Source organism: Amblyomma americanum, chromosome 9 (genome assembly GCF_052857255.1).
Source record: "Amblyomma americanum isolate KBUSLIRL-KWMA chromosome 9, ASM5285725v1, whole genome shotgun sequence".
Taxonomy (NCBI): domain Eukaryota; kingdom Metazoa; phylum Arthropoda; class Arachnida; order Ixodida; family Ixodidae; genus Amblyomma; species Amblyomma americanum.
In genome coordinates, this window is record NC_135505.1 from 11,246,565 (window position 1) to 11,272,104 (window position 25,540).

A 25,540-nucleotide genomic window follows, 5' to 3' on the forward strand; every position below is an offset into this window, starting at 1 on the left:
TAACGCTAGAGTGGGTGTGATAGTCGGATGAAATAAAGCGGGCTGCAAGGTTTTCAATAGCTTCTAGGGTGTCAATTAAGTAAGCTTGATGTGGGCTCCAAATAGGGGAGGCATATTATATAGTTTAGCGCGCACGAAAGTATGGCAGGCTAGTTTTCGGACAGAGGGTGGGGAAGAACCGAGGTGCCGTCTGATAAACCCGAGTGATTTCGAAGCATCAGCTGCCAGCTTCGGAATGTGCTCGGACCACGTGATGTTGTTGGTGATATGAATTCCGACATACCGATATGAAACGACTTGGGAAAGGGTGGCTGAGTTTAATGAATACGCGTAGTTGACTTAATTGCGCTTGCGTGTTACCTATATGTATTTACACTTGGAAACGATTACGCTCATTAGCCATGTGTAACACCACTCTTCAATTCTGATTAAGTCATTATGAAGAATTAGCTGGTCTTTTTTTCGTGGTTTTGCGACGGTATAAGACGCAGTTGTCTGCCAAAAAAACGAATGTTCGATGAAATTCGTGCCGGAAGATCATTTGTGAAGATTAAAAATGGAAGTGACCCGAGCACCGAGCCCTGTGGGACGCCGGACAAAACTTCAGTTGCAGGCGACTGATCATTATCGATAATAGTGTATTGACTACGAACAGTTAGAAAACAACGCACCCATGTTAAACCGGAGGACCGAGGCTTAAGCACGAAAGTTTGGCTAGAAGGCGCTCATGGGGACACGATCAAAAGCGTTCGAGAAGTCCAGGTATATGAAATCAGTCTGAAATGACGAATCTAAATTTAGGTCGAGATCGGTAGCGAGATGAAAAAGTTGGGTTTCGCATGAATAACCCGACCTGAAACCGTGCTTATTGGGGAAAAGGAAGCAGTACCTGTAATGCAGATGAGAGGCCACCTGTGAGAATATATAATGTGCTCTAGTAGCTTGCAGGCAATGCATGTTAAAGAAATCGGCCGGTAGTTAGAAGCATCGGACCGGTTTGCAATACCATTGGCAGTGAGAGTAACAGGCGGCCAACTAAGAAAATGGAAGCCTTTGTAAGGGAGGGATATTTAAGGAAGGTTCATTGGGCAAAAACAGAGGAAAAGTGTGAGTTCATTCATTACCACGCTGCATTGGTCTGATAGAACCTCAGAACCATTACCAGCTATTGAGATTATATACGTGATGACCTGTCACCTGTTGTTAGAAGTTTCCAGAATTTTTGGGGGTTGAAGCGAGACAGATCTCGATGACAAAAATTCTCTTTTCATGGTCGTAGAAGTTTCGCGTATTTGCGAAGACGCGAGAAATACCTTTCATACTGTTATGGACTGCCCGAGTGCTTTGCTACACGGAAGGGGCGTTTCTTTTTCCTTGAAAGTTTTCTGAGTGCATTTGAAAACCACGGTCTGCTTGCGTCGCCTCGAATGCATACAAGGGGTACGTGTATATCGATTAGTGATCATAATTTTCATATGAATAACAGCCAGTTATCATTAACTGATCTTGCTGCGGAGCACATACGGAAATTATTGAGGAAGTTGTCTAACTCTGAGGTAATACTTGCTATGTTGGCCTTGTTATAGTCCCGAATATACTTGACTGATGGTAGACGAGTAGCGACGGGCACAGATAGGTTGAACAGTAGGGTGCAATGATCGCTCAAGCCGGCAATGCATGATACCGGCTGGATAGATTCGGGCTTAGAAGCAAAAACCAGGCCAAGAGTATTGTTGTGCCGAGTTGGTATGTCAACTTTTTGAGTAAGGTGGCAAGCACTCGTGTTAAACGTACCTGACGAAAACGGGAAAAACCTTATTAAGTTATTATTTCGCGCACTCTAAATTGGTGAAAAGGAGTTTAGCAAGACAGTTTGGCGCAGTGTCTTAAGAAATCGTATTCTCATCAGGTAGAGCGTAGCATCAAGAGGCAAATTGATAGGGTAAGGATGAGTGGGTACCCTGATGCGCTAATAACGTATGTGGCTGAAAAGAATCTACAAAAGCTACTGGATAGAAAAATACCGCAGAAAAAGCATGCAGAGCAGGGTGCTGGTGTTGTTGTCATTCCTTATGTAAATAATGTTTCGCACGGCTTGAAGAAATTAGCAGACAGATATGATGTTCCCCTGGTGTTTACCACACCCAGGAAATTAGTGAGCCTTTGTCATGAAATGAATAACTGGAAGAAAAAAATAGCTAACACTTGTGGTATTGCACACCAAAAAAAGTTCGTAGAATGCGCCACAGGTATAGTCTACAAAACTCCCTTGTCATGCGGCATGAGCTGCATAGATCAATCAGGCAGATGTCTAAACACCAGGTTGAAAGAGCACAGTAATAACTTAGGAAAAATAACGAATCCTGGAAACCTCGTACCCCATTGCGCAAATCACAAATGTTCACCGTACTTTGATCAGACAACAATTTTAGCTCGGGCAAAGGAAAAGAAAGAAAGGGAAATAAAAGAAGCCTTTGAGATATTGGAGGCTTGGTGAAGACGAGTGCGTAAGCTCACCCTCGGTGTTGTTATCAAGTGAGGAGGCGCATCTAATCAAGAAACGAAGGAGCGTGCGACACAGCCGTTGGCAATGAATTGATAGTTTCAGCATGTTCGTGAAATGTATTTATGTACCCTCGTGCCAGAATAAATGTTAGTTAGTGCGCGCTTGTCCTGTGTCCTCTGTTCCAGTGGTCGTTTTGTTAGTGTGTAGCGCGTTATTATTCAAACCAAATGTACAACCAACTAGCCCACATTGCTGCCTTGCTCGTCTTTATATCTGGAAATGACCAGCCGACGACCCCATAGAACGGGATTTTCTCACGCTTCCCTGGGTGGGGATCACCTTCCCGTAGAAGGGCGCCCGTTGGGGGGAATAAAGGGACGGATCAAGTGATTGCCCGTTTCCGTCAGCAGGTTCACGAAAAAAGAAGGCTACAGCTGTATTGATCTCCTCGTGTGGAAATTGCAAGCCTTCGCTTTCTCTATCTAAAAGTGGAGTAGGCCATCTGCGCAGGTTCCTCTCTTCTGTTGTGGCCTTGATTTGTTAACTGTTTGTTTTTGTTGGTGCCTTTGCTATCTTTCCGTATTTAAGAGATTGTTTCCTTCCCTATAAACTAGTGAAAATGGTGCCTGTCCTGTGGTCTTCTTTCTGTGTAATCGTAACGTTTCCGCCCTCTTATTCATCATAAACACTGCTGATCGAACAACTTGGAAGGATTAACCCTCCTCTTTTCATTATAAATTTGGTTTCTGTTCACCTCACTTACCGAAAGCAGATTGTCAGCGTAATTACTGATCCTGTGCAAGTCAGGCTGTTTACTGATGATTGTGTACTGTCCAGTGAAATTACCGGTCGCGTTGATCAGGTCACCGTCAACTATAACCATCAAAATATTCTTTCCTTCTGCTGTCAATGGAATATAGAACTGAATTCTAACAAAACAGTGTGTATGAATGTAACTAAGAAATAAAAAAAAATCTATCCTTTCCTCGCACCCTCTGGTCTGAACCATTAACTATATGAGGCGATACAAATAGCCTTGGCGTCATGCTAACAGAAACCTTAAACAGGAACATTCAAGTTACTAACGTATGTAACTCAGCCTTTCGTAGACTCTGTCTTCCATGCCATAATCTAAAACCAGCTCCCTTCGAAACTAAACGTTTAGCCTACGCATCATTAATGAGACAAAACTTGAATACGCGTGCATAGTATGGGACCCTCATACCAAAAGCAACATTTACGCACTAGTATGGAGCAGTCAGGTTTACAACTGATTCCTTGACAGCGCTAATAAAACATGGACGCTGGAAATGAGAATAAATATACAGCGACTAAAATTTCTCTTTCTTCTTAACAATAACCTTCTCTGGTTTCACTCCCGAGCTTTGTCACGCTGACCTTCTATTAATCCAGAACTAACTTTTTTAAATATTCTTGGTTTTTCCCTGTGCACGATAACAGTTTGGAACAATTTATCTCAGTCGCTACTAACTAGTATTGATTCCACTAATTGACATCTCTGTCCTCGTGTGAATTATTATTACCCAGTTTTATTTTTGAGTTACTGCTTTTTTATATCGCTCAAGCTGTATTGATGGTTCAGTGCTACATATATTCTTCCCTTAATTTGTTTTGAGCATTTTTTTTTCATTTCTGGAGCGATTGCTTCTTTTCCTTGTTTTGTTATGTGAACTTTATTAATCTATTTTTTCTTTGTTTTGCTTGCGGCTGCTGTTCTAATTATGCTGTGATGATCTTTGCATGCCCCTCCTGCTTGGACCGCACATGGCCCGCGGTATCGTATAAATCAATGCACAAATCCAACGTCAAAGGGTGCAAAGCAGCTGCAGTGCTCTCGACGAAGGGCCCCTCAGGGTTCGCCATTGCTCCACTTGCGCGCGGTATTAACGAGCCCCCTAATTGGCCCAGAGGTCGGCGCACGTAAAGACATGCTGAGTGCGGCCGTGCGTTAGCATTGTGTGTGCCCCAAAAGGGGTAGTCGTCCATATGGCTTAATTCTGGCGGGCACTTGTGTCGCAGAAGAGGCCGTTCAGTATCTTGACGCCTCAACTGTTGTACAGCAATAGCTGTTAAAAACCTCTTTCCGGTTTTTCGCATCGTAGTGGTCGGCGCCGTAACGGGCAGGTGCGTTGCCATGGTAAGCACTGCCGAGGAAGGAGGAGGGTATAACAGCGGAAGAATATGTAACTGTGGGACAAACGCCTCTCCCATGTCCCCTCATAATTAGCCCTGTCCTGTGCCAGCTGCGGCCACCTTCTTTATCTTATCGCCGCCCTCTGTTACGCTTGCCTTGCCTTGGTATCTTGCATACCTTGCCCCTCGCAATACTTCTCGACTTCGACTAGCATGTCATTCACTGGCGTTTGTTCCCTGATCCACGCTGCCCTCTTCCTGCCTCTAAACCTTGCACCTATCATTTTCCTTTTCGTGGTTCGCTGCGTGGACCCCAACTTATAAGCTGAACCATTTTCGTTAGCCTCCACATTTCTGCCCCGTAGGTGAGTACCGGCATCATACAGCTGTTGTATACTTTTCTCTTGAGGGATGTTGGCAAACTGCCATTCATGATTCGAGAGAACGTGCCAAAACCCGACGCGGTGGCTCACTGGTTAGGGCGCTCGGCTACTGGTCCGGAGTTCCCGGGTTCGAACCCGGCCGCGGCGGCTGCGTTTTTATGGAGGCAAAACGCTAAGGCGCCTGTGTGCTGTGCGATGTCAGTGCACGTTAATGATACCCAGGTGGTCGAAATTATTCCGGAGCCCTCCACTACGGGCACCTCTTTCTTCCTTTCCTCTTTCACTCCCTCCTCTATCCCTTCCCTTACTGCGCGCGCGGTTCGGGTGTCCAACAATATGTGAGACAGATACTGCGCCATTTCCTTTCCCCACAAACCAATTAATAATAATAATAAGAAGAAGAACGTGCCAAATGCGGTCCACCCCATTTCTAATGCTTCTAGTTATGCCACCCTCGTGATCCGGATCTGCGCTCACTATCTGCCCTAAGTAGACGCATTCCCGTACCACATTCCAGCGTCTTGCTACAAATCGTAAACTGCTGTTCCCTTCCGAGTCTTTTGAACATTACTTTGGTTTTCTGCATATTAATTCCGATTTTCCTGTATCATTCACCGTGCTTTAAATTCATCCTATGAGTGACAGCAAGGCAATGTCATTAGCAAATCGCTGATATATTTTTAAACTTGGCACCAGCGTAAGTAAAAGACAAACGCACTGAAGAGGCACACGGATAATTCGATGGTCCCGTGTGCCTCTTCTGTGTCTTTGTCTTTTACTTACGCCGGTGCCAAGTTTCATAATGAACCGCCAACAGGCCGATTTCACAAAGCTCACTGCGCATGCGCGTGTTTACCGGAAGTAGCAAAGCGCCATCTTGGCTGCAGTCCGTGGCGTCATCTGCACGAAAGCCCACTTTATTTGCATCTTGATCGGCATTATATATACCTGGTTGCAGCAGCTATCCGCCGTGTCATTTATTGCGTTGAGCTAAAGGCAACAGAGGCGTCACTAACGGAGTTTCGACGGGTGCAGTGCTAATCGCAGCAGACGCAGCGCTGAGATGGTATTCAGCTGCAGCAGGGAGTAGATCGCTTGTTACTGGGACCCTGTAGTTTAAAAATCTTGCAGATGACGATGTAAACGCGCTTGACCGTCACTTTTGCTCAAGCAGAACACTTCTACGCATAGTGATGCACGCCTTCAGAGAGTGTCTACATTTTTTGCCGCGTCACTTCGCCGTGTTAATAATAATTGGTTTTTTGGGGGGAAAGGAAATGGCGCAGTATTTGTCTCATATATCGTTGGACACCTGAACCGCGCCGTAAGGGAAGGGATAAAGGAGGGAGTGAAAGAAGAAAGGAAGAAGAGGTGCCGTAGTGGAGGGCTCCGTGTTAATTTTCGTTGTATTCGTCTTGGCTTTCACTATAGCCGTTTAACAGCACGTTTCCTGTCTCCTTTTTTTTTTAGCGAAAACTTTACTACTCCCCTCCGTAGCTTCTTCGCCGTGTGCGCGAGTTTGACCTTGAACAGAGCAGAAACCACATGACAGCTATGACATCACTCTGCCTCCACCGCCGAAACCGAGCGCTCGCCTGTTTCTATAGCCCTCCTGCATGTTTGTAAACAAACGAGGTGGCGCTGCAGTCGCTAGCGGGCTCGTGGTAGGCAAAAGGCCAAGGAGTGTCGTCGCGGAAAGATGTTGAGCGCGGGTTTGCAGGCGCGTTTTCAGTTTCTGAGAATCACAGCAATGGTTGATGTTTACAGCTTAGTAATTTCTTGAAGTACACGAGCTCGCGTTGGCCACGTGCGGCGTATTCAGAGAAATAGTTCGCCACTGTGTATTGCATATATGGTTAGTAGTAAACAGAAAGCGTTTCTGCCGTTGATTTCTACGCTAGGCATTGAATAAAATAGGAAGTTTTTGGCACTCTGCTCTAGCCAGAATGATTTTGCTTCGGGACAGTAGTGAGAGGATGTGCTGGCGATCTTTCGGCGGAGCAGACGTGCGCTCACCGTCTGCTGACATACGTAGGTGTTGTGCTGTGCGAAAAGTGGGGACTGCAGGAGGTCCATACCTCCTGCATGTTGCCACTCCCCCACCTTTTGCCTACCACAAGCTCGCTAGCGACTGCAGCGCCATCTCGTTTGTTTACAAACATGCAGGAGGATAGATGTTGAGCGCGGGTTTTCAAGGCTTGTAGGCGCGTTTCCAGTTTCTGCGAATCATAGCAATGGTCGATGCTTCCATCTTAGTAATTTGTCGAAGTACACGAGCTCGCGTTGTCCACGTGCGGCCTATAAAGAGAAATAGTTTGCCACTCGGTATTGTATATATGGTTAGTAGTAAACATGTAGAAAGCGTTCCTGCCGTTTATTTATGCGCTAATCATTGAATAAAACAAGTTTTGACACTCTGCACTAACCGGAATGATTTTACTTCGGGACAGTAGTGAGGGGAAGTGCTGGCGTTGTTTCGTCGGAGCAGACATGCGCTCACCGTCTGCTGACATACGCACGTGTCGCGCTGCGCGAAAAGTGGGGACAGCGTCGTGTCCCCGATCTCCTGTCTCGCTTAGCGCTGTTATTAGCCGCATGACCACGCACCAGCCAGGCCGACTTGTCCTCTTGTTAAGCTGGTCAATTTGATGAAAATTTTTGATTTCTAGAATTATTCTCTTTCCTAGCCCTGAAGTCTAGTTTCGTGACGAAAAATTATAGCAAAGTATTGAGTACAAATTTATAAATGACACTTTTTAGAAGTGTGGTCGTCAAAAATTTTGAGGTAATTTCTTTGATTTCAGTGCCGCATTTCTTTGACCAAAGCGAAAGCGAAGATGCATAAACGAGGGAATAAACTTTAAGGTTCGTTTTCTGACCTCTCGCATTTTCTGCGACTGGATCACTCACCTTCGTAATTCGCATGAAAATCAAATGATTCCATTTGTCGCAAACTATTCCTGAGACGTTGAGGAGCATAATAAATCTCGATTTTTTTCCCTACACGTGCAGTATTGTGTTAGTTATTTTTTGTAAGAAACGTTTTCATGTAACTATGCATGCATAAGTACTGATCATATAGAAAAAGAACTAATCGCGTCATCATACAGAACAGGGCTTTATGCACATGCTGGCATAAAAAAACTGCGCACTATCTACTCAATTATTTGAGACCTAGCTTGGGGGGACTTGACGACGGTGTTAATTATAATTACCCAGAACTCCACCAGGTATAGCTATAAATAAAAGGAATGACTGAAACTAGCGTAGGAATTTCATATTTGCACCAAGTTTAGTTACATATCGCATGCATGAATAACGAAAACACTTTTCATGCCGCGTCCCCTCTCAATCTCGCCACGTGTCTGTTAGTAGCACGCCTGCGGCTGCTTCTTTCCAAACAAGCTTCGCGATCATGTATTACCTCATGAAACATGACACATGCATGATGCAATGAAAAAGCATATGGCGTTTAGCACACTTAAGGTACGCTATTCTAAGCACACCAACGCGACCGCGCAAGATTGACACAACGTACCAGACTTGTTTCTGCTCGAATGAAATAATTACGTCGTCATATCAAGAAACAGTTTCAAGTAAATATTAAATGTCACAAAACGCGCCATTTAAACATGGTGTACTATTAACAAAAAAAACGCATTCCTTGGGGGCGAGTGAACCTGTCCGCGCCCCGTGCACTCCGGCTCAAGGTGATAAGTACGTGTGCAGCTACATGTCTTTTTTTTTTTACTTGAGAAATTATCAGCCTACTATCCTGAAGTTCAGGTGAATGAACGCAGTAACTTGCATGCTATTAAGTGCATTGAGTGGCAGTGCCTATCGACTCCCAGACTTCGCGCTTTACTACCGTGGCCCAATGCCTGTTAGCCAGTTTCCGAATGCGGCATTTGTGCGCGAGAAACCTATCGAGGCTAATTTAATATTTTTATGCTACTACGCGGATCCAGCAGTGACGCAGCTGGTCAATACACGCTGCTTCTGCAGTGCACAGGCTTGAAGCAGCCGCCGGTAACTGCGGCAGCTGCGGTAGGCACTGGCAAGCGGAACCTGTTTTGCCTACCATGCGAAAGTCGCTGCTAACATCAGCGCCACCGCATCTTCGTGACGTCGCGGGGTGAAGGAGGTCCATACACCTCCTTCACACCGCGGCGTCACTAAAATGTGGTGGTGCTGATGTCAGCAGCGACTTTCGCACGGTAGGCAAAACAGGTTCTGCCTGCCCGTGCCTAGCGTAGCGGCAGCAGCTACCGGTGGCTGCATCATGTCTGCGCACTACGGAAGCAGCGTGTATTGACCAGCTGCGTCACAGTTGGACCCGCGTAGTAGCATAAAAGGAAATTTAAATTAGCCTCAATAGGTTTCTCGCAGGTAAATACCGCATTACGAAACTGGTTTCGATTTCTGAGGGTTTAACGTCCCAAAGCGACTTAGGCTATGAGGGACGCCGTAGTAAAGGGCTCCGGAAATTTCGACCACCTGGGGTTATTTAGCGTGCACTGAAGTCGCACTGTACACGGGCCTCTAGAATTTCGCCTCCATCGAAATTCCACCACCGCGGCCGGGATCGAACCCGCGTCTTTCGCATTAATAATGGAGACAGGTTTCGCAGCATGAATAAAACGCACACAGAAGGCAAGGAACAAACAAGACAGGACTGTGCTGCAACTTTTTGTTTGTTCTTTGTCTTCTGTGTGCGTTTTATTCATGCTGCGAAACTTGTCTCTATTATGAATAGCAACCAACTAGCCCAAACCATCGTGTTACTTTCGCATTAAGAAACTGGCTAATAGGGAATGGGCCGCGGTAGTAAAACGCGAAGTCTGGGAGTCGGTCGGTCCTGCCACTCAATGTACTTAATAGCATGTAAGTTACTGCGTTCATTCACCTGAACATCAGCATAGGACGCCTATAACTGCACAAGGAAAAAAAAGCACATATTTAGCATCACACGTCTTCATCACCGTGAGCCGGTGTGCATGGGGTGCCGGCAGGTTCACTCGCCCCCAAGGAATGCATTCTTTTGTTTATAGAACAGCATGTTTTAATGGCGCGTTTTATGGCATATAATATTTTCTTGAAACTGTTTCTTGATATGACCGACGTAAATAGTTAATTCGAGTAGAAAGAAGTTTCGTAAGTTGTGTCAATCTTGCGTGGTCACGTTTGCGTGCTTAGAATAGCGTACCTTAAGTGTGCTAAAAGCCACATCCTCTTTCATCGCATCATGGATATGTCATGTTTCATGAGGTACTACATGATCGCGAAGCTTGTTTGGAAAGAAGCAGACCTGCTACTAACAGACACGTGGCGAGATAGAGAGGGGACGCGGCAATGAAAAGTGTTTTCGTTATTTATGCATGCGATATCTAACTAAATTTGGTGCAAATATGAAACCGCTGTGCTAGTTTCAGTAATACGTTTTATTTTTAGCTATACCTGGTGCAGTTCTTGGGTAATTATAATTAACAGCATCGTCAAGTCGCCCCAAGGTCTTAAATATGAGTATAAAGTGCACAATTTTTTTATGCCAGTATGTTCACAAAGCCCTTTTCTGTATGACGACGCTATTAGTTTTTCAGATGATTAGTACTTATTCATGCATAGTTACATGAAAACGTTTCTTACAAAAATAGCAGTACTGCACGTGCACATGTAGGGAAAAAAATCGACAGATTTATTACACTCTTCAATGTCTCAGGAATCGTTTGCAGCAAGAAGAATCATTCTATTTTCATTCGTTACGAAATTACGGAGAGGGCAGTGATGCCAATCGCAGAAAATGGGAAAGGTCAGAAAACGAACCTTAAAGTTTATTCCCTCGTTTATGGTCTTCGCTTTCGCTTTCGCCAAAGAAATGCGGCGCTAAAATCAAAGAAAACCTAAAAAATTCAAAGAAATTACCTCACAATTTTCGACGACCACACATCTAAAAGCGTGGATTATAAATTTCTACTGAATTTTTCGTCACGAAACAAAAGACTTCAGGGCTAGCAACGAAAATTATTCCATAAGTAAAAAATATTAACCAAATCGTCGTTTTTTTTTTCAAGCGGTGTATTGCCTCAGGGCATAAAGGTTATGAAATGAGAGATGAGCAAGATGCTTAAATAAATGCTTACATTTGATCAAATCGTCCAGTTTCACAAGGGGAGAAGTCGGCCTGGCTGATGCGTAATCTTGCGGCTAAGAACAGCGCTTATGCGAGACAGAGGAGATCGAAGACACTTTTCGCACAGCGCGACATGTGTGCCAACTGAGGTGAGCGCACGTCTGCTCCGCCGAAACAACGCCAGCGCTTCCCCTCACTACTGTACCGAACTGAAATCATTCGGGCAAGTGCAAAGTGTCAAAAACATTAATGATTCGCGAATGCAAAATCAAATGAAGAGCGTTAGCTAAGTTGTTTTCAGCTATATTTTCGTCAAATTCGGATATTAAAGTGTACATCACGAAACGATGATTCGCTTGGTACCACCCGCATCCCTCGGCGACCACTGGTTCGCACGCCACGGCCCTCCGAAGGTCGCCCCCAATACGGTTTCGAGGACCAAAGGTCGTCGGTACAAATCCCTCACACACACCAGGCTTCAACTCGACAAACAACTTTGTGCTCAGAATCATGCCGATTCGTTTGCCACCATTCCGAACCCTCTGCGCCAAACGGATGGGACGCAATTTTGTCACTAATGCCGACCCCAAGTGGCACCAGTTTCGGCACCCACGCACGGTACATATACAGGGTGTGCAGGCTAACTTTCGACAGGGGTAAAAAAAAATAAAATATTTGAGGCCAGGGAAACCACTTACATACACCTACCAACCGGCTTGCGCATCAGAGGCAATTTTTTGATTTGCAATTAATTCGCAATTATGAATTTATGATGGTTTTTTCTAAATGCGGAAATATTGAGTTTAGGCAGGAAATGTGAGTAGCAAAGTTCGAGAGCACCTTCAGAAACACCCATTACATTTATTTGCGATAAAGGAAGCCTCACCTGTATCTTTTTTCCGAGCTCCAAAGAAAGCCCGCGAAATACAAAAAAAAGTCACGCGACTAGTCTATTTGCGCGCCACGATTGTGCTGCTCTCAATGCTGGCTTGAATGAACGAAATCAGCTGCTGGCATGGCGCGACGACCCCATTGCTCCGGCAGGCCGGTATGTCGACGGTGGTTGCGACGCCCGTGCGAGCCATCTGCAAGCGTGATGGTGCAACCACCGTCGATATATCGGCCTGCCTGAGCAATAAGGTCGTCGTGCCATGCCAGCAGCAGATTTCGTTCACTCAAGCCAGGATTGAGAGCAGCACAATCGTGGCGTTCGAATGCGCTAGTCACGTTATTTTTGTATTTCGCGGGCTCTCTTTGGAGCTCCAAAAAAAGACTCACGTGAGTCTTTCTTTATCGCAAATAAATGGAATAGGGGTTTCTTGAAGGTGCTTCCAACTTTGCTATTCACGTTTGCTGTCTTAAGTCAACATTTATGCATTAGAAAAATTATCTTAATTGCTAATTAATTAATGACAAAGCAAAAAATTGCCTATAATGCACAAGCCGGTTGGTAGGTGTATATAAGTGGTTTCCCTGGCCTACCTCAAATATCTTATTTTTTAACACTTGGTTTAAGTTATTAGCCTGGACACCCTGTATAGCGGAACGCCACCAAATGGGGTAAACCGGCCGCCGTGCTGGCCCAACAACTGCGCACGTTCACGTGATAGGGGTCACATTTTGCTGACCTGAGGGGTGGAAAGGATGGGAGGGCACAACCAATTTTAATGGCCGCCATCTTGGATTTGAGAAACCAAAACTATGCCGCCATTTAGTCCCGTGACATCATACGAGCATAGTTCCACTTTATCCACCATATTTGACCATGATGTCTTCACTGGCACGCGGTGGCAGCAGGTGGTTGTTTCTACAATGCTATTGTAGATGGTGCTACAAGTCTCAATGCGAGATGTGCTTTCTTCTAGTTGTTGCCACAGATGGCACTGTGATCTCAGGCAGGCAGCAGACCCCACGAAATATCAAAACGTGATGAGTAGTTGCTGCCACAGGTGGTGCTGTGATCTCAGGGTGCTAGCAGCCCCCACGAAATCTCGAAACGTAATGAGTAAGAGGTGGCGCTCTTAAAACTTGTTATTTTATTCAATGCCTAGCGTAGAAATCAATGGCAGAAATCCTTTCTGTTTACTACTAACCATATATACAATACACAGTGGCGAAATATTTCTCTGAATACGCTGCACGTGGCCAAAGCGAGCTCGTGTACTTCGAGAAATTACTAACTTGAAAGCATCAACCATTGCCATGATTCGCAGAAACTGAAAATTCGCCTACAAGCCTTGAAAAACCACGCTCAACACCTCTCCGCGACGCCACTCACTGGCATTTTGCCAGCCGCGAGCCCGCTAGCGACTGCACCACCACCTGGTTTGTTTACAAACATGCATGAGATCTATGGACCTCCTTCACCCCGCGACGTCACGAAGATGCGGTGGCGCTGATGTCAGCAGCGACTTTCGCATGGTAGGCAAAACAGCTACCGCCAGCCGGTGCCTACCGCAGCTGCTGCAGCTACCGGCGGCTGCATCATGCCTGCGCACTGCAGAAGCAGCATGTATTGATCAGCTGCGTCACTGCTCGATCCACGTAGTAGCATAAAAGGAAATTTAAATTAGCCCTGATAGGCTTCTAGCGATAAATACCGCATTAGTAAACTGGCTAACGGGGAATGGGCCGCGGTACTAAAGCGCGAAGTCTGGGAGTCGATCGGCACTGCCACTCAATGCACTTAATAGCATGCAATTTACTGCGTTCATTCACCTGAACATCAGCATAGTACGCTTATAACTGCGCAAGGAAAAAAAAAGTGCACGTATGTAGCTGCGCACGTATTTATGACCTTGAGCCGGTGTGCACGGGGCCCCCGCCGGCAGGTTCACTCGCCCCCAAGGAACGCGTTCGTTTGTTAATAGCACAGCATGTTTTAATGGCACGTTTTATGGCATTTGATATTTACTTGAAAGTGTTTCTTAATATGACAGACGTAATTATTTCATTCGAGTAGAAAGAAGTCTGGTAAGTTCATGCGCGGTCACGTTGGCGTGCTTAGAATAGCGTACCTTAACTGTACTAAAAGCCACATGCTTTTTCATTGCATCATGCATGCGTCATGTTTCATGATGCAGTCCATGACCGCGAAGGTTGTTTGGAAAGAAGCAGCCGCAGGCGTGCTACTAACAGACGTGTCGAGATTTAGAGGGGGCGCGGCAATGAAAAGTGTTTTCGTTATTTATGCACGCGATATGAAACTAAATTTGGTGAAAATATGAAATTGCTACCCTAGTTTCTGTAGTGCCTTTTATTTTCAGCTATACCTGGTGCAGTTCTTGGGTAATTATAATTAACACCCTCGTCAAGTCATCTCAAGGTCTTAAATAATTGAGTAGAAAGTGCGGAAATTTTTTATGCCAGCATGTTCACAAAGCCCTGTTCTGCATATGACGCTATTAATTCTTTTTTAGATGGTCATGTACTTATGCATGCATAGTTACGTGAAAACGTTTCTTACAAAAATAACGAACATAATACTGCACGTGTAGGAAAAAAAATCGAGAGATAAATTACACTCCTCAACGTCTCAGGATTCGTTTGCGACAAATAAAATCATTCTATTTTCATGCGCTACGAAATTACGAAGGTGTGAGTGATGCCAATCGCAGAAAATGTGAAAGGTCAGAAAACGAACCTTAACGTTTACTTCCTCGTTTTTGGCCTCTTCGCTTGCGCTTTGGTCAAAGAAATGCGGCCCTGAACTCAAAGAAAGCCTCAAAGAAATTACCTCACAATTTTCGACGACCACGCATTTCGAAAGCGTACTTAATAAATTTCTACTGAATATTAAGCTATAATTTTTCGTGATGAAACAAAACACCCCAGGGCTAAGAAAGAAAATATTTCCTGAAATCAAAAATTTTCACCAAATCGACCAGTTTAACAATGGGAGAAGTCGGCCTGGCTGGTGAGTGATCCTGCGGATAAAAACACCGCTTAAGCGGGACAGCTAGAGGCGAATAAGGACACGACGCTGTCCCCACTTTTCGCACAGCACGACACCTACATATGTCAGCAGACGGTGAGCGCACGTCTGCTCCGCCGAAAGAACGCCAGCACTTCCCCTCACTACTATCCCGAAGTAATATTATTCTGGCTAGAGCAGAGTGTCAAAAACTTCCTATTTTATTCAATATGCCTAGCGTAGAAATCAACGCCAGAAACGCTTTCTGTATACAATACACAGTGGCGAACTATTTCTCTGAATACGCCGCACGTGGCCAACGCGAGCTGGTGTGCTTCAAGAAATTACTAAGCTGCAAACATCAATCATTGCTGTGATTCGCAGAAACTGAAAACGCGCCTACAAGCCTTGAAAACCCGCGCTCAACGCCTCTCCGCAACGACACTCCCTGGCCTTTTGCCTACCACGAGCCCGCTAGCGACTGCAGCGCCATCTAGTTTGTTTACAAACATGCAGGAGGTCTATAGGCAGTTTACAGACAGCAGTTCGCTCGGTCCACGACAGGTGGCGCCACTATGACGGCTTTTCGCTCGTGACGCCATCGGAGGAGGACGCTTTTTTCGGACCTCCAGCAAATTCGTCCGAAGCTGAGTGCTTTTTGGTATTTGCTTTTGTACATGCAGTAGGGGTGGTAGTTTTAAACCGTGTTAGGAATAAGAAGGCTAGCGGAGGTGTGTGTGCCGTAGGTCTATGTGTAGGAATTTTGGCGGGCTTTTACGTTACATATAGTCGGCCGGACGACGGGTCGGCAAGCTAGGAAATTCAAGGTGGACGGGGAGCTAGTGCAGTGCCAGAAGTGCGGCCGTTGGTGTTATTTAGACGAGACGGAGTTTGGGAGCTTCGCTGATGTAGAGGGGGGCTAGCTTTGCGTGCAGGATGTGTAAGCGTTTTGAGGAGGCCGTTCGGACGATGAAAGGGGAATGGGCAGCTAGGATTAAGGAACTCAAAGAGAAACTGAACTTGGAACGAGAGGAATGGATTAAGCTAGAAGCTCAGGTCGCCGAGTCGCTTAAGAGGGAGGTGGCTAAGGCTGACCTGTTGGAGCGAATTGTGGGCCAGCTGAAAGAAGAGCGTTAAAAGCGGGCCCAGCTAGAAGAGCAGGTAGAAGCACTCAAGTCGCGGCCGGCAGGTCACACCGGTTCGGAGCAGTAGTGTCAGGTGGTGGACAAAGACAGCGGGGAAACCTAAAGGAGGCTCATCGATCCTACAGCGCTGTAGCGCAGCAGGCTTTGAGTGGGGAAGACAGAACGGTAAAAACGGGCACGGTGACGCGTGACAGTAGCATATGGCGGCGGAACAGACAGCTAGCGCAATCCGGAGGGCAACAGTCGCAGTCAGGAAGCGAACAGTAAGAGCGCAGAAGTGTTCTGGTAGTAGGTGACTCGAACGTAGCGAGGGTTGAGGAAGGTGTTTTGACGACAGTGAAGGTGGACAGGTGGGTGCAGGTGGAGGCCCAGTTAGGGAAGTGCATGGTAGATGCAATGACCAAAGCCCAGGAGGTGGTAGGGGACAACATGGATAGCGAACACCTTGTCGTTATACATGCTGGTCTCAACGATATGCTGAAGGGCAGGAGCCAGAACCTTGAGAAACAGAAGTGGGTATGCGTAGGCTTAGAGAGGCCTCTGAGAGTGTGCATGCGACCATATGCACAATCCGAGAGGTCTATAGGCAGATTAGCAGAACGGAAAGGAGGGTCATTGAGGCTAACCGTGTATTTAGGTTAATCAGTCGACAACTAGGATATGGGGTAATGGAAGTTAGCAGGGACGTGTACGAGGTCAGCTCCCACCCTTTTGCACAGGATGGCATTCACTACGATGGTGCCACTGGCAAGAGGGTAGGGAGTAGGATAGGTTGCCAGGCAACAGCTTTTTTGGGGGGACCCAGAGCTCTGAGGGAACCAGTGTAGACAAGGAAGAAACAAGGTCAAAGAAACGATGGAACCATATGAGAAGAAATAGGCACAAGCGCCAGGGCCAAGTTAATTCAGATATAGGTTACATTAACATGCAAGGTGGCAAGATTGGGCTGAAATGGGAGGAAATAGAACAGTTAAGGCAGGAGGAATTATTGGTATATGGTTTAGTGGAAACACATCTTAGCGACATGGAGCAACCACCCTGTAACCCAGAATGCGCAGAATATGCATTCATTCATAAAAGTATGAATTTTGAAAAGAAGGTTTAACTGGAGTGCAAGAAATGGCTAAAAGGAAAAGTGGCCTGGGAGCAAACACTCCTTGGCTTTGTATACCTGTGGACAGGAGCTAATGCCAAAGAGCAAAACAGGAAAATGGTAGAATGTATCGCAAGCAACATTGATGAGCTAGGAGGACAGGGCGAGATAATTATATGAGGCGGCATGAATGCCCACATAGAAGATGGATGGATACACAGACTCATCAGGAAGCATGCTGCTGGATATGTGTGACAGGCATGATTTAGTTCTATGCAACTGTACCGAGAGGTGTGAAGGGCTCATAACATGGGAGGCACTCGACGATAGATTATGCACTTATGTTATGTAGGATGTATAATAGATTAGGGGTAATGAGCATAGTTGAACATGGCAATACCCTGTATTGCCTGATCCGGGGGTGCAATGTAGCCGCAGACTTCGATTTTCTTGGCTCGGAGAGTCACCTGTCTTATCTGTTAGTACTTGGCCACCCTCTTCTGCCGTTCTGTAGGAAAAACAGCACAAAAAACACACAGGTCTAAGAAAGACAGACAGACTCAAGCGCTGACTAACAACAGAGTGTATTTAGTTGGAGAGTGAAATAAATAGCATGCCATTGACATTGTGAGGATGTTCGTCAATAGATTGATGCGTGTGAGGCCACCCATTGGTGTTGGACTCTGCAAAGCCGCTGCTCTCAGCAATGCCACCCACACTTCTCGCTGTGTGAATTCTGCCATGTTGACTCCAGCGTTTGTTTGATAAACAACCTTGAAGTCATCCGCCGGCAACTGCGGCATCGGTCCTCGCCTAAGGCGCATTGTAGATGTTGTGGTAAGTGTCGGTTCCGCCGATGTGTCCGTTCTGCCTTGTTTCTTGACTCCCACATACATTCGCGTCCCCCTCCTGGGAATGCTATTGGCCTTGTATTTCTGGTCATGGTGCTGTTTGCTGTTTTCTTGCGTCGATACGGATACCATTCATACGGATTAAATGCGGTGGTTGGAAGCAGTGTACCTGCGACTGCGTCCTTCATGGTGGTGTTGGACTGTGGTGGAGAACGCGTTTCGTTCGTTGGCACTGCCGGCATTAGGGTTAGCAGGGTCGGCGCCTGCTCTTCACAGTCGTCATCATCATCAGCCTGACTATGCCCACTACAGGGCAAAGGCCTCTCCCATGTCTCATCAGTTAACCCTGTCGTTTGCCAGCTGTGCCCACCATATGCCCACAAACTTCCTAATCTCATCCACCCTCCTAACTTTCTGCCGCCCCATGCTACGCTTTCCTTCTCTTGGAATCCACTCAGTTACCCTTGAGGACCAGCAGCTTTTTTCAGACGTACCGCTTACATATGCTAAATACACACTTTCCGGCCTCACAGAATGAGGCCGATTAAATTTCTCTGGATGTCTGGCTGAGCTCCGGTACTCACAGGTAGGGCCGTCAATGAGACTTTTCATTTCAACACCAAATCTGAAGCAAAAGAGCACTGCAGAGACTATATTGGAAAAATGCGAAAGCATGCACGTTTGCTGCGACGTTGGTTGCTCCTAGTGGACTTTGGTAACTGTTTAGTGCTTTTTATTAGCTATTAGTAGACTTTAGTAACTCATTATTGCTCTTTAATAGCTCCTAATCGACTTTGGTGGCTTCTTAGTCCTCTTTGGTAGCTCCTAGTCAAGCTTGATGACTCCTTAGATGACTTTGGCAGCTGTTAATCTACACATTTCTACACTACACTACTTGCGATCTAAACGCCAATCTTGGACCTCCGATGCTACCACTTGATGCTGCAGCGTTCATTGGCTGACCAACCTGTGTGCGATCAACCATTAATTTAACTGCCAACTACCAGGGTGGCAGGGTGGGAGCGCTGCCTATCCAGTGTGCGGAACGCGCTCAACGTTACAGATGCCAAGCCTCGTCTGTGGGGACCGTGAGCGTCCTTGCTGCGCTTCTGCCATGGCGCCATAGCAACACGCGTTCCGCACACTAGATAGGCAGCGCTCCCACCCTGCCGCCCTATTAAGTGGCACTTAACGGTTGATTGCGAGAGGTTGGTCAGCCAATGAATGCTGCAGCCTAATGTTGTCAGCGCTAACGAATGCAGACCACACCTTTCTCACCACCGCCACCTACCTGAAAGTCGGATTGAGGCGTCCACTCACCCATGGATGGATGGATGGATGGATGGATGGATGGATGGATGGATGGATGGATGGATGATGGATGGATGGATGGATGGATGGATGGATGGATGGATGGATGGATGGGTGGGTGGGTGGGTGGGTGGATGGATGGATGGATGGGTGGGTGGGTGGGTGGGTGGGTGGGCGGATGGGTGGGTGGGTGGGTGGGTGGGTGGGTGGGTGGATGGATGGATGGATGGATCCTTCAAATCGGGCGATGGCTCAAGCCACCTAGCCATGACTTATGAAATTTTACTCTGGTCTTGACTTTAGCCACCAATCAGATAACCTTCGCTTGGTTACTTCCATTCTCTTAAAATCTACTTTCCCTTCACTGTCCTTAAACCCCAATGCCTTGGATAAATCAGCCCTGCTACTTTCCACTGTAGGGTGAAGCCCTTTACAGAAAAGTACCGAGTATTCAGCCATTTCCTCCTCGTCTCCGCACGCAACGCAAAACGTGTCTATCTCGTGGCACCTGACTCTGTATGTCTTAGTCCGCAAAACTCCCGTCCTGGCCTCAAACAACAAAGAGCTTTGCCAAAGATATTTTCTGTGGCAATTTCCTGCTTAAAAATCCTGTATGTTCCCAGTGGCGATTTCGCCAGCATCTCTGTTTTCTATAGAGCTCTCTGTTATCTTTAACCTTTTTCTTAGGGGTGAATGGGTGGGTGGACGGACGAGCAGGCGGGCGGGCGGACGGACGGACGGATGGATGGATGGATGGATGGATAGATACGGCTGAACCCGAAGGGAGACAATTATACCAATGCCACCTAGAGGAAATTTGGTTATGCGCCCTCCCTTTCCTCAAAATCATCGGAGTATAGAACGTTCTCAACGCTAGTGGCAATGAACGCCGACAGCTTTCGTTTTGTATATCCTAAACTAGCTGAGGTTTTTTGTGACCCATTGTATGACCCATGACTCAGCACTTTTCGTGAGCTATTTTGTAACCCATGACAGCACTTTTTATGACCCATGACAGCACATTTTTGTGATCTTTACTGACTTATATGACCACGACTCAATTTCTTCCTCACACAATGACTGTGGTCATGGCCACATTGATTTTGATTCTGGTTGGGACTTAAGACTCAACTACAATGACTCACATGACCATGGCACAAATTCAACACTACTTATATACCAATTGTCATACTCATTCAATCCTTACTGAGCACTTTTTGTGGCCTATTTTGTGATCATGACTCATGACTTTGATGCCCATGACTCAATTACTTCCTCAGACAATGACTCCGGTCATGACTCATGAGTTTGAACTCATGACTCAATTACAATGAGTGACCATGACAATGATCTGACATTATTTATATACTAATTGTCATATGCATACAGTCATGACTACCGTACATTAGCTGATGACGTGGTGCCGTGCGACACATTATGCTTCCAAATTTTGCATCCTCTTTTTGTGGACGCGTCACCTGCCGATAGCCTAGGAATGCTTTCGCATTAGTAAAATGGTCTTGAACACTCAAAGAGCTTGTTGTTATTGGAGCCCATGTGAGGCGCTTCGGCCTTGCTGGGCCCCCAGCAGCAGAAAATCTTAGCATACTGGGATCAGTATCTCCGGAGCAGGCTGTCGAAGCTGCTGCCAAGGCCATTTGCCGAATCAGTTCTTTTCTGCATGAGTGAGGTCGCACTCAAAGCTTCATCTTTGTAATCAGTGCCGCTGTCAGTACCAGCGCCACTACAAGCTAATCAGAAGAAAACATTCTATAAGCTCTAGTATTTTGATACATGGCTTGTTTAAGAAAGTCAAGCATTAAAATACTCATGTCGTTTACTGTTGTGATTGGCTAGCCGAATAATACCGGACGCTGGGGCCCAGTGTTGGCATCTGCTGCTTTCTTAGAGTATGTGTGGAAAACTAAAACGTGCACTCTAGAACTATAGCGATATGCAATATGAAAAGGTGGGCAAAGTTGGTTTAAATCTGCCATACTCTATCAGCGCTGTTGCCTTCAAAACTGCCGCTGAATCTAGTGCCACACAGTAGTAACCGTTACTTTTTTTCTCGCTTTCATCCAGGAGTGAGAGCGAATCAACAGCTGGTTATGACGGTGCAGCTTCCAACCAAGGCGCTGGTGCCAGCGACCGCAGCCCAGCGGCATGGCGTGGATCAGCCAAGATGGACCTGACACGCCACAGTCTGCCAGGACAGCGCGACACGCTTGTTGCGCGCTTCTCTCTTCCTGGCGTGGTAGGCACTACACTTCTGGTGGCTCGTTCACACTTCCCGATGTGTTCCTCCACGGCTTCTCGTCTGCTTTTGGCGTACAGATATGATTAGAAAGAACTGCAAATAGACGTACCGCTTACGTATGCTAAATGCACACTTTTTGCTGCATGTCGCACCGTTTGTCACATGAGACGTTTTTAGAATACCGGTGATTAGTGCAGATGACTTCTGGTAAACCGGCATATGTCTCAGCTAATGCGTCTCGGGTATGCCGGAAATGTCTCTTTGCGCTATTAGTTTAGCGTATTGTTCGGTATGAGGTTTCTTTGGGTTGCCTGGCTCGTTCAAGCCCGCAGATCCTGGCTTGGAACGATGGTGCTTAACTCCGTTACGAAGGAAGCTGTACAGTAGATTTATTTTACAGTTGAGACTGGAATACCTCAGTAACAGACCATCATTCATTTAAATGCAGTTGGTATTCCCTAGGCCCCTAGCCTTAATAAAGTTCTGTGAATGATGTCCAATCAGGTGGGCAGTTGTGGACACTTGGAGTACCGCCCACGGCAGGAGGCGGTGGCAAGGGGGAAAGTAATCCAACACTACTGTGTCGATTTTGCCACTGCGGCAAGTCTTCTGTACGGAGCCCCTTGGGAACGGAATTTCAAGCTGTCCCCTAGCAGGTGAATAAGAGTCATTGGCTTGTCCCGCAGGAGATCTCTGTTGAGGTAGCAGCTGCCTCTCCGTTAACACCAGCACCATCCCACTCTGTCCTGCGAACTGAGGGTGACTCATTCGCCTTCACCTTGGCCAGCTGGGAATTTTCCCAGTTCACTTATCTTAAGTATGCAGAGATGCAACGACAGGATGGATGAACGCATGCATGCATACATCCTGAAAATGGGCGGCGGCTCATGCCACTATGCCGTGACTCGCAAGATTTCACTATTGGCTTGATTTTAGTCACCTATCAGAAAATGTTCGCTTGGTTATTTCTACTCGTTTAAAATCTCCTTTTCCTCCAGTATTCCTTAACTCTTTCCTGCCCACGCCTATGCCCATCGATAGCCCGCTATCGATGGTTGCAAGTTCGTATTTACGCGCTTTCGAAGCGTTTACGGACATGCTGCGCCATCTAGTAAGTAATAAAGGAACTATTCTTTCAGTTTCGGTTTTTTGTTTCACGTTTTCGCCGCGCGGGGGTTTTAAACGACACTTCGAAGTTAGGTGACGCTCCCTCGTTGTGTCCGTGATGGCGTCGACATCGCGCGCTTCTGCTCCGCGCAAACGTCGCGCTTCCATCGATCCCGATGCATCTGCGAGCGATGTTTTTGAAGATGAAAGCAGCAGCGACTCGGAGGACAACTTCGGTTCGTCGGATTTTAGTACTGAAAGCGAAAGTGCGTTGATCCAGCCCGGAACGGCCGCAGGCATCCGTCGGTAAGTTTCGGTTTCTCTGAATCGTTTCGCTGCGCTCCCACGCTGATCTGTAGATATCCTCCGTGTGCTGAAGGTCAGATTTCTTATCTGCAGGGTGGCAACGTCTTTCGGGAGGGACCATTTGCCGGCGGCTGCGCAGGGTGTCGTGTTTTCTCCTGCACGACGGCCAGGCCTCGACCTCGGCATCGCGCTCCGGAGTGGCACTAGGCGGTTCTCCAGAGCCGTTGATTTCTTTTTTCTTTTTTTCACTGGTGAAATCATCCGAGAGATATGCGACAATACAAATAAATATGCCTGGATGCATATTCTTGAAAAACCAACTTACGGTGAGAGAGATGGGTCCTGGAGAGAAGTGACACCGGATGAAATGCAGAAATTCATCGGACTGCTAATCTACATGGGTATCGTGCAAGTCCCACGTCTGCACTCATATTGGAACACGGGGAGATTGTTCGCAGGCCTTGTACCACCGAAAGTGATGCCGAGAAGGCGATTCAAGGCATTACTGGCATTCTTGAGTGTGACGGACCCAGAGAAGACCACTGCCGCAACCCACGGGAAGCTTCACCGCGTATCTTCTCTGCTAAAACACATGAACGTTTCGTCTCCGCAGTTCTTTCAGCCGCATCGGTACCTGTCCGTTGACGAGAGGATGGTGAAGTCGAAAGGTCGTTCTGGAATTCGGCAGTATATGAGGGATAAAGTAATAAAATGGGGGTATAAATTGTGGGTTCTGGCTGATTCAAAAACTGGCTACACGGTTCAATTCAATGTGTATACCGGAAAGCGAGAAGCGCCCAGTGCACGTGGTTTGGCATTTGATGTTGTGACGCGGCTGTGTGAGAACTACCTTGATCAGGGATACTTAATTTTTTTGGACAACTTTTACACATCAACATCTTTGTTCATCCATCTACTGGAATTCAAGACACTAGCTTGCGGAACGACCCGAAAAGACCGCCGCGGTTTTCCCAGCGAACTAAAGGACACAAAATGGGAAAAAAAAGCAGGAAGAGGAGATGTTCGATGGCTGCGGGACAAGGACGTATTGTATCTGCAATGGAAGGATAAGCGGGTTGTCCACATGATGTCGACAGCCCACACCGCTAACGACTATGTTATTGCGAAGCGAAGAAAAAAAGTCGAGAACAAATGGACCGAAGTCTCAATCAGAAAGCCGCAACTCATAGACGACTACAATGTGGGCATGCTGGGAGTCGACAAATCTGACCAGCTTATCGGATCCTACAACGTCCTCATGAAGTGCGTGCGCTGGTGGAAGACCCTGTTCTTCCATTGTATAGACATTGCTGTAGTCAACAGTTTTATACTGTTTGATGAGCACCGCCGACAGCATCCAGAGGTGGCAGAACTGTCAAGAATCTCGCGCTTCGACCAGTTCGCCTTCAGACTAGAACTGACTGAGCAGCTGCTGGGATTTGATGAGCAACCTTCTGTAAACCCCGCCGTTCCTCCAGTTGTTCCACCAGGTGGTGCACCCCAAGGTCTTCAGCACAAGCCAAAAAAAATGGAGCGTTATAGGAACTGTAAGTTGTGCTATGAAGACAGAAAAGTTGAACAGAAAACAAATGTCTTCTGTGAGACCTGTGCTATCAATTTGTGTTTCACTACGTCGAGAAACTGTTTTGCCCGTTGGCATGACACGCACCATGCCTAACGTTTTTTTTTTCCGCCTCAATAAGTTCTGGACATAGAAAGCTGAAATTTTGTGAAACATTGTACAGATGTATCCTCAACAAAATGTATATACTGAAATTTTTTTATATTTTGTGTGTGTAAAAAAATGTTGATGTTTTTGTATATTTTGTCCAGTGTTGTTTGAAATTTTTGTGCAATTTTGTTTTTCAAAATTTTCTCCAATTAACATGTTCATTGAGACTAACACCATTAAAAAGACAATTTCCTCTTCTCAACAATGATACTATTTCCTTGAGTATCAAGCATGTTTTGTTGAAGGAACAAAAATATTTCCTATACCACCCAAAAACCACTACTTTTCCCATGGGCAGGAAAGTGTTAATCCCCACTGCGTTGAATAAATCATCCCCATAGCTTTAATTTGTATGGTGAAGCTCTTTATAGAAAAGTATCAAGTGTTCAGCCATTTCCCCCCTCCCCACATGCACCATGTAAGGTGTATATATCTCGCGGCACCTGACTCTATATGTCTTAGTCTGCTTAGTCTTCGCTGCAAACAACAAAGAGGTTCCTCTACAATTAGCATTAGATGTTTTCTTTAGCAAAAAAAATTTCTTGCTTAAATGTTCTGCATGTTCCGAATTCCTCTGCATCTCTTTTTTCCACAGACCCCTCTCTGTTTCTTTAACCTTTTTCTTAACCGATAATTGCTGATTTGCCCC

The 25,540-nt window shown here is 46.3% G+C and overlaps 1 protein-coding gene and 1 pseudogene across 1 annotated transcript in view; both read left to right on the plus strand.

The window, feature by feature from the left end:
* LOC144104679 (PIH1 domain-containing protein 1-like) overlaps nt 1-25,540 on the plus strand; it is a 189,167-nt gene that overhangs the window by 144,566 nt on the left and 19,061 nt on the right. Inside the window, exon 6 of the mRNA XM_077637817.1 lies at nt 21,572-21,743. Coding sequence (XP_077493943.1) covers nt 21,572-21,743 — 172 coding nt within the window. The remainder of the gene's footprint in view (nt 1-21,571; nt 21,744-25,540) is intronic.
* On the plus strand, nt 12,224-17,190 carry LOC144105047 (uncharacterized; annotated as a pseudogene).